The sequence below is a fragment of the Rattus rattus genome, chromosome 14 (genome assembly GCF_011064425.1).
Source record: "Rattus rattus isolate New Zealand chromosome 14, Rrattus_CSIRO_v1, whole genome shotgun sequence".
Taxonomy (NCBI): domain Eukaryota; kingdom Metazoa; phylum Chordata; class Mammalia; order Rodentia; family Muridae; genus Rattus; species Rattus rattus.
This window is the reverse complement of record NC_046167.1, coordinates 55,885,083-55,898,995: the sequence shown is the minus strand read 5'-3', so window position 1 is coordinate 55,898,995 and position 13,913 is coordinate 55,885,083. Positions and strand designations below refer to the sequence as shown.

Sequence of the window (13,913 nt, the reverse complement as noted above, 5' to 3'; positions counted from 1 at the left end):
AATAAGTCCCTGTCGACATCAATCAATCTAGCACATTTCTTGGGAGTGACCTTCCAAAGCATAGAAAAGGAAGTGGGGGACTCTGGAAACTGCCATATGAACCTATATGCTGGGAATTTTCCCAGTGCCCTTGGTAGAGGTCATCCTTCTCAGTAAGTTGTAGTACAAATTCCAGGTCTCACTCAGCCTTCCTGAAACACCTTTATAGCTCATAAAATGCTCTCTGTAACTGCAGCGCTTACAACTCCTACATCTCTTCATCTCGGAGTAGCCTTCTTGCAAATGCAATACACAATGGAGAAAATTATTTGAGTGCTTTTTAAAAAAATGCAAACACAAGCCTTAATAGCCTCCCTATGCTGATAAGAGAGTTGCAAGGGGAAAAAAGGAATTAAATTAGAAATCAACGCCAGCCAGAGGAAGAGGTCAATAGCAATAGCCCTGTTTCTGTCAGAAGCGAGTCTCCCTCACCCATTCTTGCACCTTCCCACTCCAATTAGATACAGGAATTGCTCAGGCAAAATGGAACACGTTCTCTTTGCTGAACAGCCGCCTGCTGTATCCAATTTTTTCTTCTCAGTAACACAAGATTTCTCTGGGGTGCCAGAAAGTCATGTTGTACCTGCACTTTGACTGTCTTGGGAATTCTACCTCAATCAAGGCCAACACATGTTCTAGGGTTTGTATAAGTGACCTATAAAGTTCCACATGAAATCATCTGGGGGGAGATAGAGTTAGATAGATATAGATAGATGATAGATAGATAGATAGATAGATAGATAGATAGATAGATAGATAGATAGATAGATAGATAGACAGACAGAGTACATGGAGAAACACAACCTAGGACTTGAAACTTATGACCTATGAGCAAAAGGTTTTTAACTTCTTGACAGGCATTTCATTATAGTAATGGAAAGCTGACTAATGCAACACAGAAAGGGATGCTACATCCCATAAAAAGATGATCATCATAGTTAATGACTCAGCATATGGAGGACAGAGGTCAAAGCACACTTAGTCTAAGAATTATTTGCTTATTGTCAGTGTCTGGTATTGTGAGGTAAATCAAGGAAAGGAGACATGAAGCCAGTCCCCATAAGGAAGATATCTTCCCTTCACATTGACTTAAAATACATTGAAGCATGAGTAACTGATGCCTAAGTTTATGGCAGATGGGCCGAGGGCAGGCAGATGGGGACTTCTGTGTTCATCAGATGTTCTAATGACTCGGAAGTTATACATGACATTTATTTCTCAGAGTTCTGAAGCCAGGGAAGTCTAAGGTCAAGAACCAGGCAATTGGGTTCCAGTTGAGGATCTCCTTCTCAGCTGGCCAATAGCTGTATGTTTCCCTGTCAGGTTTTCTCCATGGTGAAACAAAAAGTAGGTGGTTACTCTGTACCTTTCTTCTAAGAGCTTAAATCTATCACAAAGGTCCCATTCCCACAACCTCATCTAATGACTTCACAAAAGCTTTGTCTCTAGACACCATCATACAGGGGTGGGATTGCAACAGATAGATTTTTGAAAAAAAAATACAATACAAATATTCAATCCATAGTAATCCTCAATCTCTTATGGAAACTCAGACCAAGAGTATCACTCTCTCCAAGCAAGGAAAACTTTCTACCTCAGAGTCAGGCATGGGGGGCGGGGGGTGACATGGCATCAAACGAATTTGTTTTCAAGACTTGCTTGATAACATTCTGTTTCCTCCTGCCTCCGGCATATTCCTTTTCAAGTAAGCCCAGAGGCAACCAGCACCCATTTCCATAGATCCAGATAATTAGAAATATCCCATTGTGCTTAATGTTGTTCTAACCTAGGAGTGCCAAATTCATATAACTAATCCAACCTCCTGTAAAGCCCTATAGGGTTCTGGGTTCTTAATAGTCAGACAATCACTACCTTCATCCATCTCCCAGATCTTGGTCTCCTTCATATCTGATACAGAGAATCTCTCAAGCCTGCAGTGGAGAGGACGTAGGGCAGGAACCAGTGAGCATGGAAACAGAACCAGAAAACCAGAGAGCACTGCGATGTCACCACCCCACTAATGCAAACTGACATTACTGCCGCGTGATTTACCGCACCCCCACTCTCAGCCCTTCTGCCTCTCGCCTACCTCAGGTGTTCAGAGTTCCTGCCTCCCGTGACCCTCAACTTTTACATTTCTGTATTTGATACTTCCAGAATGCTAAATTCTTCTAGAGTCATTTTTGCCTTTAAAAACAAGATCAGGTCCAATGAATTAATTCAAGAGGGAAAAAAATCCCCAATTTGGTGATCTAAGATTAAACTGAAGTTCTTAGAAGCTAAAAGCTAGGCAGAGGCTGAACCACAGGTGCTTGCAGCTCACGGTGATGATGGCTGCGTTTGCCTGCATGCACTCAGGATGATAAATGGCCAGTGCATCCTGATGGCTCAGCACATTTTCAGCATCATTTTTCACGACACTTGTACCCGGGATAGAGGTTTATTCCAACATTATTTCACTAGCTGAAATGAGCAAACTATTTTTCTCCTTTCTGTGAGGCATTTATCCATAAGCAAAATGCCCCACATGTGAATTTTCATATCCGAGTGTCTTCATCCGTATGCATGTTGTATGGATGGTTTTTGCTAATAATAGCAAAGGAAGAAACAAGGCTGAAGGGTCTGTTCCTGGGGGAGGTAATTTCCTGCATTGCACCAGTCCATGATAGAGCCTGAAGCAGGGTTAACTTTTTTTGCAAAGTAGGACATTGACTGACATATGGAAAACTACAGGTGAGAGAATGGGTGGATACAGGTAAGGACAGCAGAGATGTTTTGACATAAATACCACAAACTCTCATTCACATCAGATTATTCCCTCTATACTAGGGACTGAGCACCTGAGCACATGTAGGCAGCAGGGACTTCCCTAAACAAAAGAGACTCAGGCAGAGCAAGCAGTGATCTCAAAAGGTGGAGGTGACATTAAAAGAGGGGGGTATGTTTCTGACACTCTTGCCATAAATTTGAGGGTAGGACAATTCACTTTCCAGACCTGCTTCTTGCCCTTATTCAGTGGTTAATGCTCAATCACTTTGGTAAATAAGCAACAGCGAAGACAGGGTTTTTCAAGCTTTGGATCATAAAGTCAAATTGGAAACAATCTTTACACAGAGATTATGCGTTTCATAATTTGGAACCTGGTTGAAATAATGTGGAGAGCCGTAGCTACAAAGAACCAAAACGAGGAAAATATTAACTTCTACAAAATCAATTTGAACATTATAATTACCACTGGGAATGCAATACCTTGGGCACTGGGAGTGTTTCCATGGTGCTTCTCATCCACTGGCCATATACAGGGGGAAAAGAACATTTCCCATTCAGTGTTTGGGGATGTGTGACTCCTCACAAATAAGGCGAAACACCTTACAGAAGCCACTTAGAGAAGAAGAATTTATTCTATCACACAGTGTCAAAGGCATCATGGAGGTAAAAGCATGTCACCTTGGTCCAGTGGCTTTATTCTGGGAGCTTATGGGGTGTTTTTCACACTGGGGTAGATTGGGAAGCAGAGCGGGAAGGACTGGCCACCACTCTCACATAAAATGGCTCCTTAGTAACTGGGAACTGGGAACCTGTGGGGAACACGTCACATTCAAACCATAATCAGAGCTCATCCCCTTTCTGTCCCAGAGCATGTGGTGGCACAGGTGTCTGGAACGTACATTGTTTTTGCTGACTTAAGTGATATTTTGGTGGTTTAACTTTACGCTAAAAGGTCAAGGAGAGGCATATGGCCCCATATGTCTCCCTTCCTTTGACCCCTGTTTAATGTAATTCTGGAATCGCAAAGGCAAATGGGAACTCATGTGACTGCAGCCTTTGGGCTACATCTGACTGTCCTTGGCAGTATCCCTCCCACAGATACCCAGTCCCAACCTAAGGATCACCAGAGCACATTTGTGTTTCCAGCCTGTTCCCAGTGCCCAGGCGAAAGGGCCTGACTCTGGACCTTGAGACCTCTCTTGGCAATTAGTGGCACTAACCACAAAATCTCTTAGTGCTGTGGGTTCTTCATTGCTGGGCACGAGCACTTTTTTCTGGTCCCCTGACACATCTCAGTTCTTGAGAGATATCCATCATTCCTTCCTCATTCCAATTTTCCCACAACCCCAGCTCCATTCGCAAGCTTTCTATCCTGCTCATTGATGTGAACAATGAGATCCTTGTCTGCCTCAGCCAGTCTGAAAGCGGCCCCTGTGTGTCTGATAAGAACACCTTCCTTTAGCTGGGCAGTGGTGGAGCATGCCTATAACCCCAGCACTCAAGAGGCAAAGACAGGCAGTGTTTTCTGTGAGTTAGAGGCCAGCCTGGTCAATAGAGCCAGTTCCAGAACATCCATGGCTACTCTGTCCCAAAAAAGAAAGAAGGAGGTGGGGAGAGCAGAGAAACACACAGAGAGAGCACTTTCCCCACTGAATAGGTAGGTCTGATGCCCACCTCAGAATCATGCCTTGCCAATTCCCTTTTCCCTTCTTTATTCCCAGTCCCACTTTTCTGTTTACCAGGATAAATGTCGTTTAAGGAAAAGTGAGGTATCCTGCTCTCTCATATGGTCTGATAAGCATTCATACCCAGCCATGTTCATATGCTGCTGACCCAAGCAGCCCTCCAGGCTCACATACCACTAGGGGAAGACAGTTTGACTCAGCCTACTCACTAAGGCCATCAAAACTTGCTTGCAGTCCCAGTTAGAAGATGTACGCATTTATAATAGCTGACCCACCGGCCATGTGATAGTGTTCCCTTCACTTTCTGCTTAGCCCTAAGTCAGGTTTTAAAGCCCAAGGACTGCCCTTGCCTCAATGTCACCATAATAATCTGGTAAGAATTTCATCACACTATGAATTTATCTGGTAAGGATTATATATTTCTGTCTATGACGGAGCCAATCCTTTGTCATCAAATAACCAAATAAAAGATCTAACGCAGCTAAAAATGTCAACTGATACTTTCTGAATCTTCCACTGCATGCCCAGTGATGTTTGCTAAGATGTAGACCGTTTGCAAAGTTTGTTTCATGAAATCTTACAAGAGTTCTATAGGGTTATCACTACTTTACAGACAAGACAGGAATTTACAATTCCCTAATCAAATGAGTCAAGTCTAGGACCCAAGTGTCCCAACTCCATGGCTCAGAAGCCTGTCATCACAGGACAGTTTTTGTGTCATCCAGACACCAGGGACTGCAGATTGATTAGCTACTAGTGTCTGAAATTTTAAGTTATTAAATTCATTCCAATTTGCTTTTCTCTCTATAGTTCCAACTGACAAACAGCTGTAACCATAAAATAAACCCTGCACCCTATACTGTTTATTTTGGAACCTTGCTATGGCCAAAAGAATTTTCTTTGGTATTCTTATATAATCAAAATTTCCCTGTTTCATAGCATCTAAACATCCATAATTACTAAGTATTTACGGCACCTATGGGGCTCCAAACCCACTGGACCAGGTCTGCCCTGGGCAGTTTGTGTCAAACCACCTCCACATGGAAACAGTCAGCTCTTCGGCTCTGCTCTGTTGAAAGTTCCCCATTTTGCTTCCAGATGTTTAGGATTCTGTGAGATTTAGCCTATCCTGCAAGCAAGAATCTAGAAAGAATCCACAGTTATCTCCAACTTCTGCTCTTCTCTTTTCTTCTCTTGGCCATTTGACGCTGCAATGCTAGCGATTCTGTAGATCCTTTAGGAGCTCACTTTTATCATCTATAAAATAGGATATTGGCTTAAGCCATTTCTAACATGCTGTACCTCCATAAGCCCATGAAAAGAATAAGGTTATGTGTGTGTAAGTGTGTGTGTTCTCATGTGTGTGTTTACTTGCACTTGTACGTGAAGGCCCGAGATTGACACAAGCATCTGCCTCGATAACTCCCCAGCTTATATGCTAAGTGAGAGTCTCCCATTGAACTCAGAGCTCACTCTTTTGGCTAGTCAGGGCAGCCATCCAATTCTACAGATCCCCTGTCTCAGTCTCCTGTGTGCTGGGTTTGTCACACTCACATTTTTAACTTGTGTGTGTGTGTGTGTGTGTGTGTGTGTGTGTGTGTGTATGTATGTATGTATGTATGTATGTATGTATGTATGTATGTATGTTTTGATATAGATTTAGGAGATCCAGACGATGTTTTCATGACAAGCACTTTTGTTTGCTTAGTCATCTCCCCAGCCCTCTTTTGCACTGATATTGTTTAACCTCCCTTCCACTCTCCCTGAAAAAGATGGTCCTGGTTTCCAAGCAGTCCAAAGGTCAGAAAGCCCAAACCAGGAATCCTCCTTGTGTAAATCTGCAAGAAACTCTTCATATGGAACCAGTCAAAGTCTGCCTTTTTAGAGAAATAAAATCTGTGGAAAAAGTAAACACAGTGATCATATAAGACACCTACTATAGACTCCCATATTAAATACAGTCTTCTCTTATAGATCAGGGAATGGAAGGAACATTGGTCATTCCTTGGCTCTGCCCATTGCTAACTATGCAATCTTGGAAAAGTGACCACCCTAGTTTAAGTCTAAAGTATCTACTTAAGGCCCTGCATACACATGAACTCATGTATATTATCTCCTTCCAGAATTCTGTGGAAGGATGTGTGAAAAGCACCCTAGAGAAATCGAAGTATCTCTCAGCCCTCACTAATATCAGCTATCCCCAGGAGTAGGTTTGTCTATGAGACTTTGGAAGGTCTGACCAGAGAGGAAAAGCTACTCAGTTACGAGAATAGAGATTTGGCCAAAAGAAAGCAACAGAAAGACACATTGTTAGAAGGAACCCAAGCTGGTGGTTAAGTTATAAATATGGACTACAGAGAATGATGACTTTCAATGTAAGGTGTCATCAAGATAGTTCATGTTCAGATAGTTGTCAAGGGAGCAAGGTTCATCCCAAGAGAGTTAGCAAGTGTCAAATCCTCCGCAAAGACTGCTGAAGGTCCAAGTAGGACTTTAGTTCCAGGAGGGAACAGGTGGAACAAAGATGAGATAAAGCAGATCAGTCCCATGGACAAGACCACAGAAGAGGCTTTGGCACTAAATTGGCGTTCACAGCTAGGAAAGCTCAGCCATGTTCTCACATCTTCTAGAAGACCAGAAAGTGTAGCCAGGTGAAAGAAGCCATGATTGGTGGAGCTGGTGGTAGCCAGTGTTGCACAGACTCACAAAGGGGCCTCAGATAGGTCATGTCTTGCTGAATCAGCCAACTAGGCTAAAGGATCTAATGGGTGGTCCTATGGCCATCATGAGCTGAGAGAGGAGACAAGTGTCTCAGGCCTGAGTTTTCATAGTCCATGATTAAGATGGGAAACTGAGATGCTAACCTTTTTTCTGCTTTTCGTGTTTTCAGTGAAATCCGGCCCAACGCCACTGTGCAGTGGGAAGAAGTCTGTCAGCCTTGGGTCTCTGGTCATCGGAAGCTGATTGCCAGCATGACCAGTGACTCCCTGAGACATGTGTATGGAGAGCTGGATCTGCAGATTCAAAGACGACCTACTGTATAAATGCTCAGGAGGCTCGAATGGGCTGGGGCACATGGCCTATTGCAGTCTTGGTTATGGCCATTCTAACGCAAAACATAGCTAGCTCTTGCTTTAATTTGGGTGTGAAGACTGAGACAGATTCCAGCATAGAGATGCTATGTATTTCATAGACACGCCTTTCCAAACAGGCTATTGGACAAGGGAGTTAGATTTGAATCGTTCCACCTTCCAAAGGATCTGAGCATTAGCTTAATTAAGCTATAATTAAGCCTTCATAGCTCATAAGAATGAAAGCCATCATTTATCATTGCAAATGGCTACAGCTCCACAGATCAGAGGTCTGCCCATGAGCAGGGAGGATGTGCCCAATACCTGGCCTCAATTAAGAATTCTGATTCCCCACTCAGTCTTTTAGAGGTAACATACTCCCCAAAGGAAAGGGTGTCCACAATCAGATCCTAAAAATTCTATTCCCCTTTCTTGGAATCAGGTTGAACCCTCTGTGTTAAAATATTTTTTTCCAGGAATTAAGCCCGACATCATTTTTCTTCTTGGCAAAGCCAGAGAAAGGTCTTTCATCTTGCACCTGCAGCCAAGGAGCTGCCTGCCAAATTTCACAGATTACCTTGTGAGAAGATGTGGCCCCACATTAACAAATTGCATTTGTGGGGAACTTAATCACCTAAGAGGAGATAAGGAAGCAGGTGCGGTGCTCAGATCTATTAAATAATGCAGTTTATGGTGCACTTTATAGGTGTCACACTGTGTCTGATCAGCAAGAATGAATAACCTTACTTTAACCCTTTCTCGGGCAGAGAACTAGAAAGTAAGGGAACTGATTTAGGATTGGAGAACTGAGGAATTAGCATCCATGGTTGGTGAGTAGACATCACCTATCTCTATGAGATCATCACATTCACACAATGACACTGGCAAAGACAGAGACAGCTTGAGGAACTAGCAGATTTGGTAGGCACCTAGAAGATCAAACAGATTTTGAGCACCCCCTTTCTTCGTGTTTCCTATATCAAGCCCTTGCCTAAACCCTTGAGTGCTCAGAGCTAAGACACTCAGACTTGCAAATGGTCAGCATTACCCTTGACCCAAGGACAGAGGACACTAAAATCCTTCACCTTATGTGCCAAGGCTCCAACATTAGCACATTAGTTTAAATTTCCTATTGAAATGCCATGAGTGTGATTTAAGTCAGGAGACTATGAAAAAAAAGAAGAAATAATAAAGAAATGAGAGGTGGGGAAGGAAGGAAGGAAGGAAGGAAGGAAGGAAGGAAGGAAGGAAGGAAATGAAGCTATGGAAGAAAACATAACAGAATGTTCTAGTCTGCACCTATGCTTTTACGTCTAAGCCATTGAGAGTTTCCTGAGAATTCAGTACTAACCCCCGAGGTTCAGCAGATTCTATAAGCATAACTCCATGAAGTCATCTCCCAGCATTAGCATCTAATTCCAAATGAAATGCATTTTGCTAGACTTTAAAACAGCTTAACTTAGTATGTTGTTATTAACGAGAGTATAATCTATGCCTATAATAAAGTTAATCTGATTACATGTGCCCAGAAGTAAATGGTGTTAATTTTCAACACTACATATGACTAAACTCCACTGCGTGCAAAGCTCTTCTCCCTCTGCCCTGTATATCCCACACTGAATAGGAGGACATGCATTCGCCCTTTAGGCAAAACAACTAATAGTTATTGATGTTGCCATTAGCATTCCTTGCCTTCTTTCTGTATTTTGCTACCATTTTCATTGAAGAAGGAAGTTTGCAGGCTTAGCTTAAAATCCAGTTTTTAGGAGTTGAAATTTCTCCATAGATATCTGCTTATGAGCAATTTCACAAAACAAAATGATGAGTGGGCAGATAGATATCTGTCAAGACGAACACCTCTTGTGGTATTAGAACAAGGACAAAAAAAAAAAAACACATAGAAAATATTTAGGAGCACCTATGGCCATGGCAAACCTCACCTAACAATTGCAATGTAGATAGGGCCTCAGAATTTTTCTCAGTCCTAAGTGGCACCTGCCATCTGATCTGGAATAGGCATTCAAGAAGAAGTCTACATATCACACCCATGTTAGAACCAGCCATGCTCACTGACAGCTGGGATATCACAATGTACAATAATGCTATTGCTGTATGGATCTTGTCTCTCAAAGGTCAATGTAGTCAAGGCTTAATCCTCTGTGTGGTCCTATTAGGAGGTGATAGGATCGTTTGGAGGTGAGGTCGAATGGCACGCCTTCATGTCACCAGAGGAAATGCTAGTACGCCAGTCCCTTAGTCAATCTCTTACTTGCTGGTCATGAGCTGAGTGGTTCTGTGTTTGCTACCTTCCCCAGCTGTTATTGACTCACCACAGACCCCAAATCAATCACGGCTGACACCACTGAGCTGTGAGTCAAAGAAAAACTGTAGGCTTAGATTTTTTTAAAACCTACTTTTAATAAGGGTTCTCAAATACTTTGAGCCCCCTTCTAGGCCAAAGGTACGGGAGAGAAGATGGTAAATAGGACAAGGGGATGTGGATCTGTTTAGAAGTAGTTCTTTGGGGATGGTTCCAATTTCCATTTGTCAGGAAACCAGCAGTTCAGTAATGTCAGGATGCCAAACACAAATTAACAGCAGTAACACAATCCAGCAGAAGCATCCAGGCCTCCACCAAATTGGCAGTGACCAGAAACATTGGGAATACCAGGAGTTCTCTGCCTTGCCTCTCTCAACTAAGTAAAGATCAACAAAGACATGAGACCACTGAAGTGTTGCAAGGCTAGCTATGCAAGTGCCCCATCACTATCCTTTGAGTCCTATTTACATTCTCTCTAAACATCACGTGTCCTCCTACGGGTCTTGCCTCAGCAAAATAACAGCGAGTCTGCATCACATGACACAACCAGAAGCTTCCACTTTGAAAACTTACATCACCTATTTGCTACAACTTTTTGTAGCTGGATAAGGGAAATGCTGTCTCTCAGCGACCGGATTTTAACAATGATGAAAAGCAGTGTGTCTCTGCAAACGCCAGAGACTGAGTTCTAGCTCCTGCCTGTGTTCAGCTTTGACTTTAAGCAAATCCTTTTTGATTTCAGAGCTTCAAGGCAGAATAAGTATAACAATATTTACATGCCCGCAAGATTCTCCTAATGGACATGTCATCATTAATAACATATAGAATATGGGCAGATGGTGAATAAGTAAATATATAGATAGATGATAGATAGATAGATAGATAGATAGATAGATAGATAGATAGATAGATAGAGATAAAGAGAGAATTAGACACATGCACAAATTTTATGGTTTTTTAATAAACTTTATCAATCTTGTAAAGAAAGCAACTATAACTATTTCCAGCCCTTAGTGAAGGATCCAGGGAGCTGTGATTCATGACGAGTTGAATGTTGGGAAATAACAAGCAATGGAAACAAATTTTGGTTTCAATACAAACATTCAGTGTACATTCTTCAGTTATTTCCTTTGAGTTTTAAGAAACTAACTTTCATCCTAAAGAGTCACAAAATAGCACAGAGACATGTACACATGTAGGAATATAAGGAATATAATATAAGTAACTGAGTTTGTGTTAGATTCACTAGCAACCACACACACACACACACACACACACACAACAGCATTCCAACTGAAAGGCCATCAATTATGGATGTGTCTTATGTAGCTATAAAGTTCATAGTCAATCAAACCAACCAACAAGGCATTCACCTTTCCTATCATCTCAATGTCCCCTTACCATCCAGCCAAGCATTCAGCCTTGCAGGCAGCTACCCATCCTTTTCTCCAGTCACCCATGTGCATGTAATGAGAAGTTCTCAGAAAATGGTTACCAGGCAAGAGAGAATCAAGACAGAGAGAGATACAGAACAAGGCAACAGTGTGAGCACAGGCATGCTACAGAAAATAAACAAAAATAAAAATAAACAATAAAGAGGGAAGGACAGAGGGACACCTGAGGATGTCTCCTCTTGTTTCTATTAAGAACAAAGAAAGAGAGGCCTAAATTGAAACTTGAAAGAGAAAAGGAAGCATGATGACAATTAGCTTATGCGACAAGATGGTGAACTACATCAAGGTAAGAATGTTGGTATTGGTTACAGTTGAGCATTCCCAAGACTGACATGTCATTCCTTCTGAGCTGCGTTTCAGAACAGAAATAAGGTCAGGGGTGTGTGGGCTGGCAGGCCTCAATCACGGAAAGTAAAAGGGTATGGTACTGAAGATGATGCCACAATGGGTTTCAGGAACAGGAAGTAGGGTACACCCGTGCCCTAGTAGAAGACAAGATGGGAGGTGATGTGTTAGGGAAGGGAGTGTTAAAAACTTGTAAAAGTACGACACATAAGATTCTAGCATGTAAAATTGGGACAGCCAGAAAAACATGATGAGCAAAGACCTCTCCCTGATGGGCCACAATCTTACTGATAGAGCCATGGTCCCTCTCTCTTACTTCCATAAAGTTCTCTACCTTGTTACTCAAGAGAGCTAACTGCTTCTGTAGTATGACTTTCCTGTCTTCACTTCCCAACTCTTCCACATGCACCTTTACCTTCATGAATGTCTACCTTTCTAGACTAAAATTAAAAAATACCTTAATAGTGTATCTGTAAGAATTCACTTTTTAAAATCAGATGTTTCAGAAGCATCTCTTTTGCTTCAGGAAAGTGGTGCTTTCCTGAAGATTGATTCATGCCCAGTTTCTTCTAAACTCTCACAGCAATGGACATTTCTTCTTGCCATTGAGACAGATCAGAATTCCCATGTTTTTTCTTTTTTTTTTTTTTTTTTCTTTTTTTTTTTTAATTAACTTGAGTATTTCTTATATACATTTCGAGTGTTATTCCCTTTCCCGGTTTCCGGGCAAACATCCCCCTCCCCCCTCCCCTTCCTTATGGGTGTTCCCCTCCCCACCCTCTCCCCATTGCCACAGTCTAGTTCACTGGGGGTTCAGTCTTAGCAGGACCCAGGGCTTCCCCTTCCACTGGTGCTCTTACTAGGATATTTATTGCTACCTATGAGGTCAGAGTCCAGGGTCAGTCCATGTATAGTCTTTAGGTAGTGGCTTAGTCCCTGGAAGCTCTGGTTGCTTGGCATTGTTGTTCATAAGGGGTCTCGAGCCCCTTCAAGCTCTTCCAGTTCTTTCTCTGATTCCTTCAACGGGGGTCCTGTTCTCAGTTCAGTGGTTTGCTGCTGGCATTCGCCTCTGTATTTGCTGTATTCTGGCTGTGTCTCTCAGGAGAGATCTACATCCAGCTCCTGTCGGCCTGCACTTCTTTGCTTCATCCATCTTGTCTAATTGGGTGGCTGTATATGTATGGGCTACATGTGGGGCAGGCTCTGAATGGGTGTTCCTTCTGTGTCTGTTTTAATCTTTGCCTCTCTATTCCCTCCCAAGGGTATTCTTGTTCCCCTTTCAAAGAAGGAGTGAAGCATTCACATTTTGATCATCCGTCTTGAGTTTCATGTGTTCTATGCATCTAGGGTAATTCAAGCATTTGGGCTAAAAGCCACTCATCAATGAGTGCATACCATGTGTGTTTTTCTGTGATTGGGTTACCTCACTCAGGATGATATTTTCCAGTTCCAACCATTTGCCTATGAATTTCATAAAGCCATTGTTTTTTCCAGAGCTGGGGACCGAACCCAGGGCATTGTGCTTGCTAGGCAAACACTCTACCACTGAGCCAAATTCCCAACCCCTAAAGTCATTGTTTTTGATAGCTGAGTAATATTCCATTGTGTAGATATACCACATTTTCTGTATCCATTCCTCTGTTGAAGGGCATCTGGGTTCTTTCCAGCTTCTGGCTATTATAAATAAGGCTGCTATGAACATAGTGGAGCACGTGTCTTTTTTATATGTTGGGGCATCTTGAGGGTATATGCCCAAGAGAGGTATAACTGGATCCTCAGGTAGTTCAATGTCCAATTTTCTGAGGAACCTCCAGACTGGTTTCCAGAATGGTTGTACCAGTCTGCAATCCCACCAACAATGGAGGAGTGTTCCCCTTTCTCCACATCCTCGCCAGCATTTGCTGTCACCTGAGTTTTTGATCTTAGCCATTCTCACTGGTGTGAGGTGAAATCTCAGGGTTGTTTTGATTTGCATTTCCCTTATGACTAAAGATGTTGAACATTTCTTTAGGTGTTTCTCAGCCATTCGGCATTCCTCAGCTGTGAATTCTTTGTTTAGTTCTGAACCCCATTTTTTGATAGGGTTATTTGTCTCCCTGCAGTCTAACTTCTTGAGTTCTTTGTATATTTTGGATACAAGGCCTCTATCTGTTGTAGGATTGGTAAAGATCTTTTCCCAATCTGTTGGTTGCCGTGAAACAGTATTTTTAATGATATTGTACATAAAGCA

At 42.3% G+C, this 13,913-nt stretch overlaps 1 protein-coding gene across 1 annotated transcript in view; it reads left to right on the top strand.

Annotated features, from left to right (window-relative positions):
• The window catches only part of F13a1 (coagulation factor XIII A chain), a 209,230-nt gene extending 200,135 nt beyond the window's left edge, over positions 1 to 9,095 (top strand). Inside the window, 1 exon segment of the mRNA XM_032884627.1 lies at positions 7,384 to 9,095. Coding sequence (XP_032740518.1) covers positions 7,384 to 7,537 — 154 coding nt within the window. The 3' untranslated portion in view covers positions 7,538 to 9,095.
• Positions 9,096 to 13,913: the final 4,818 nt, after the last annotated feature.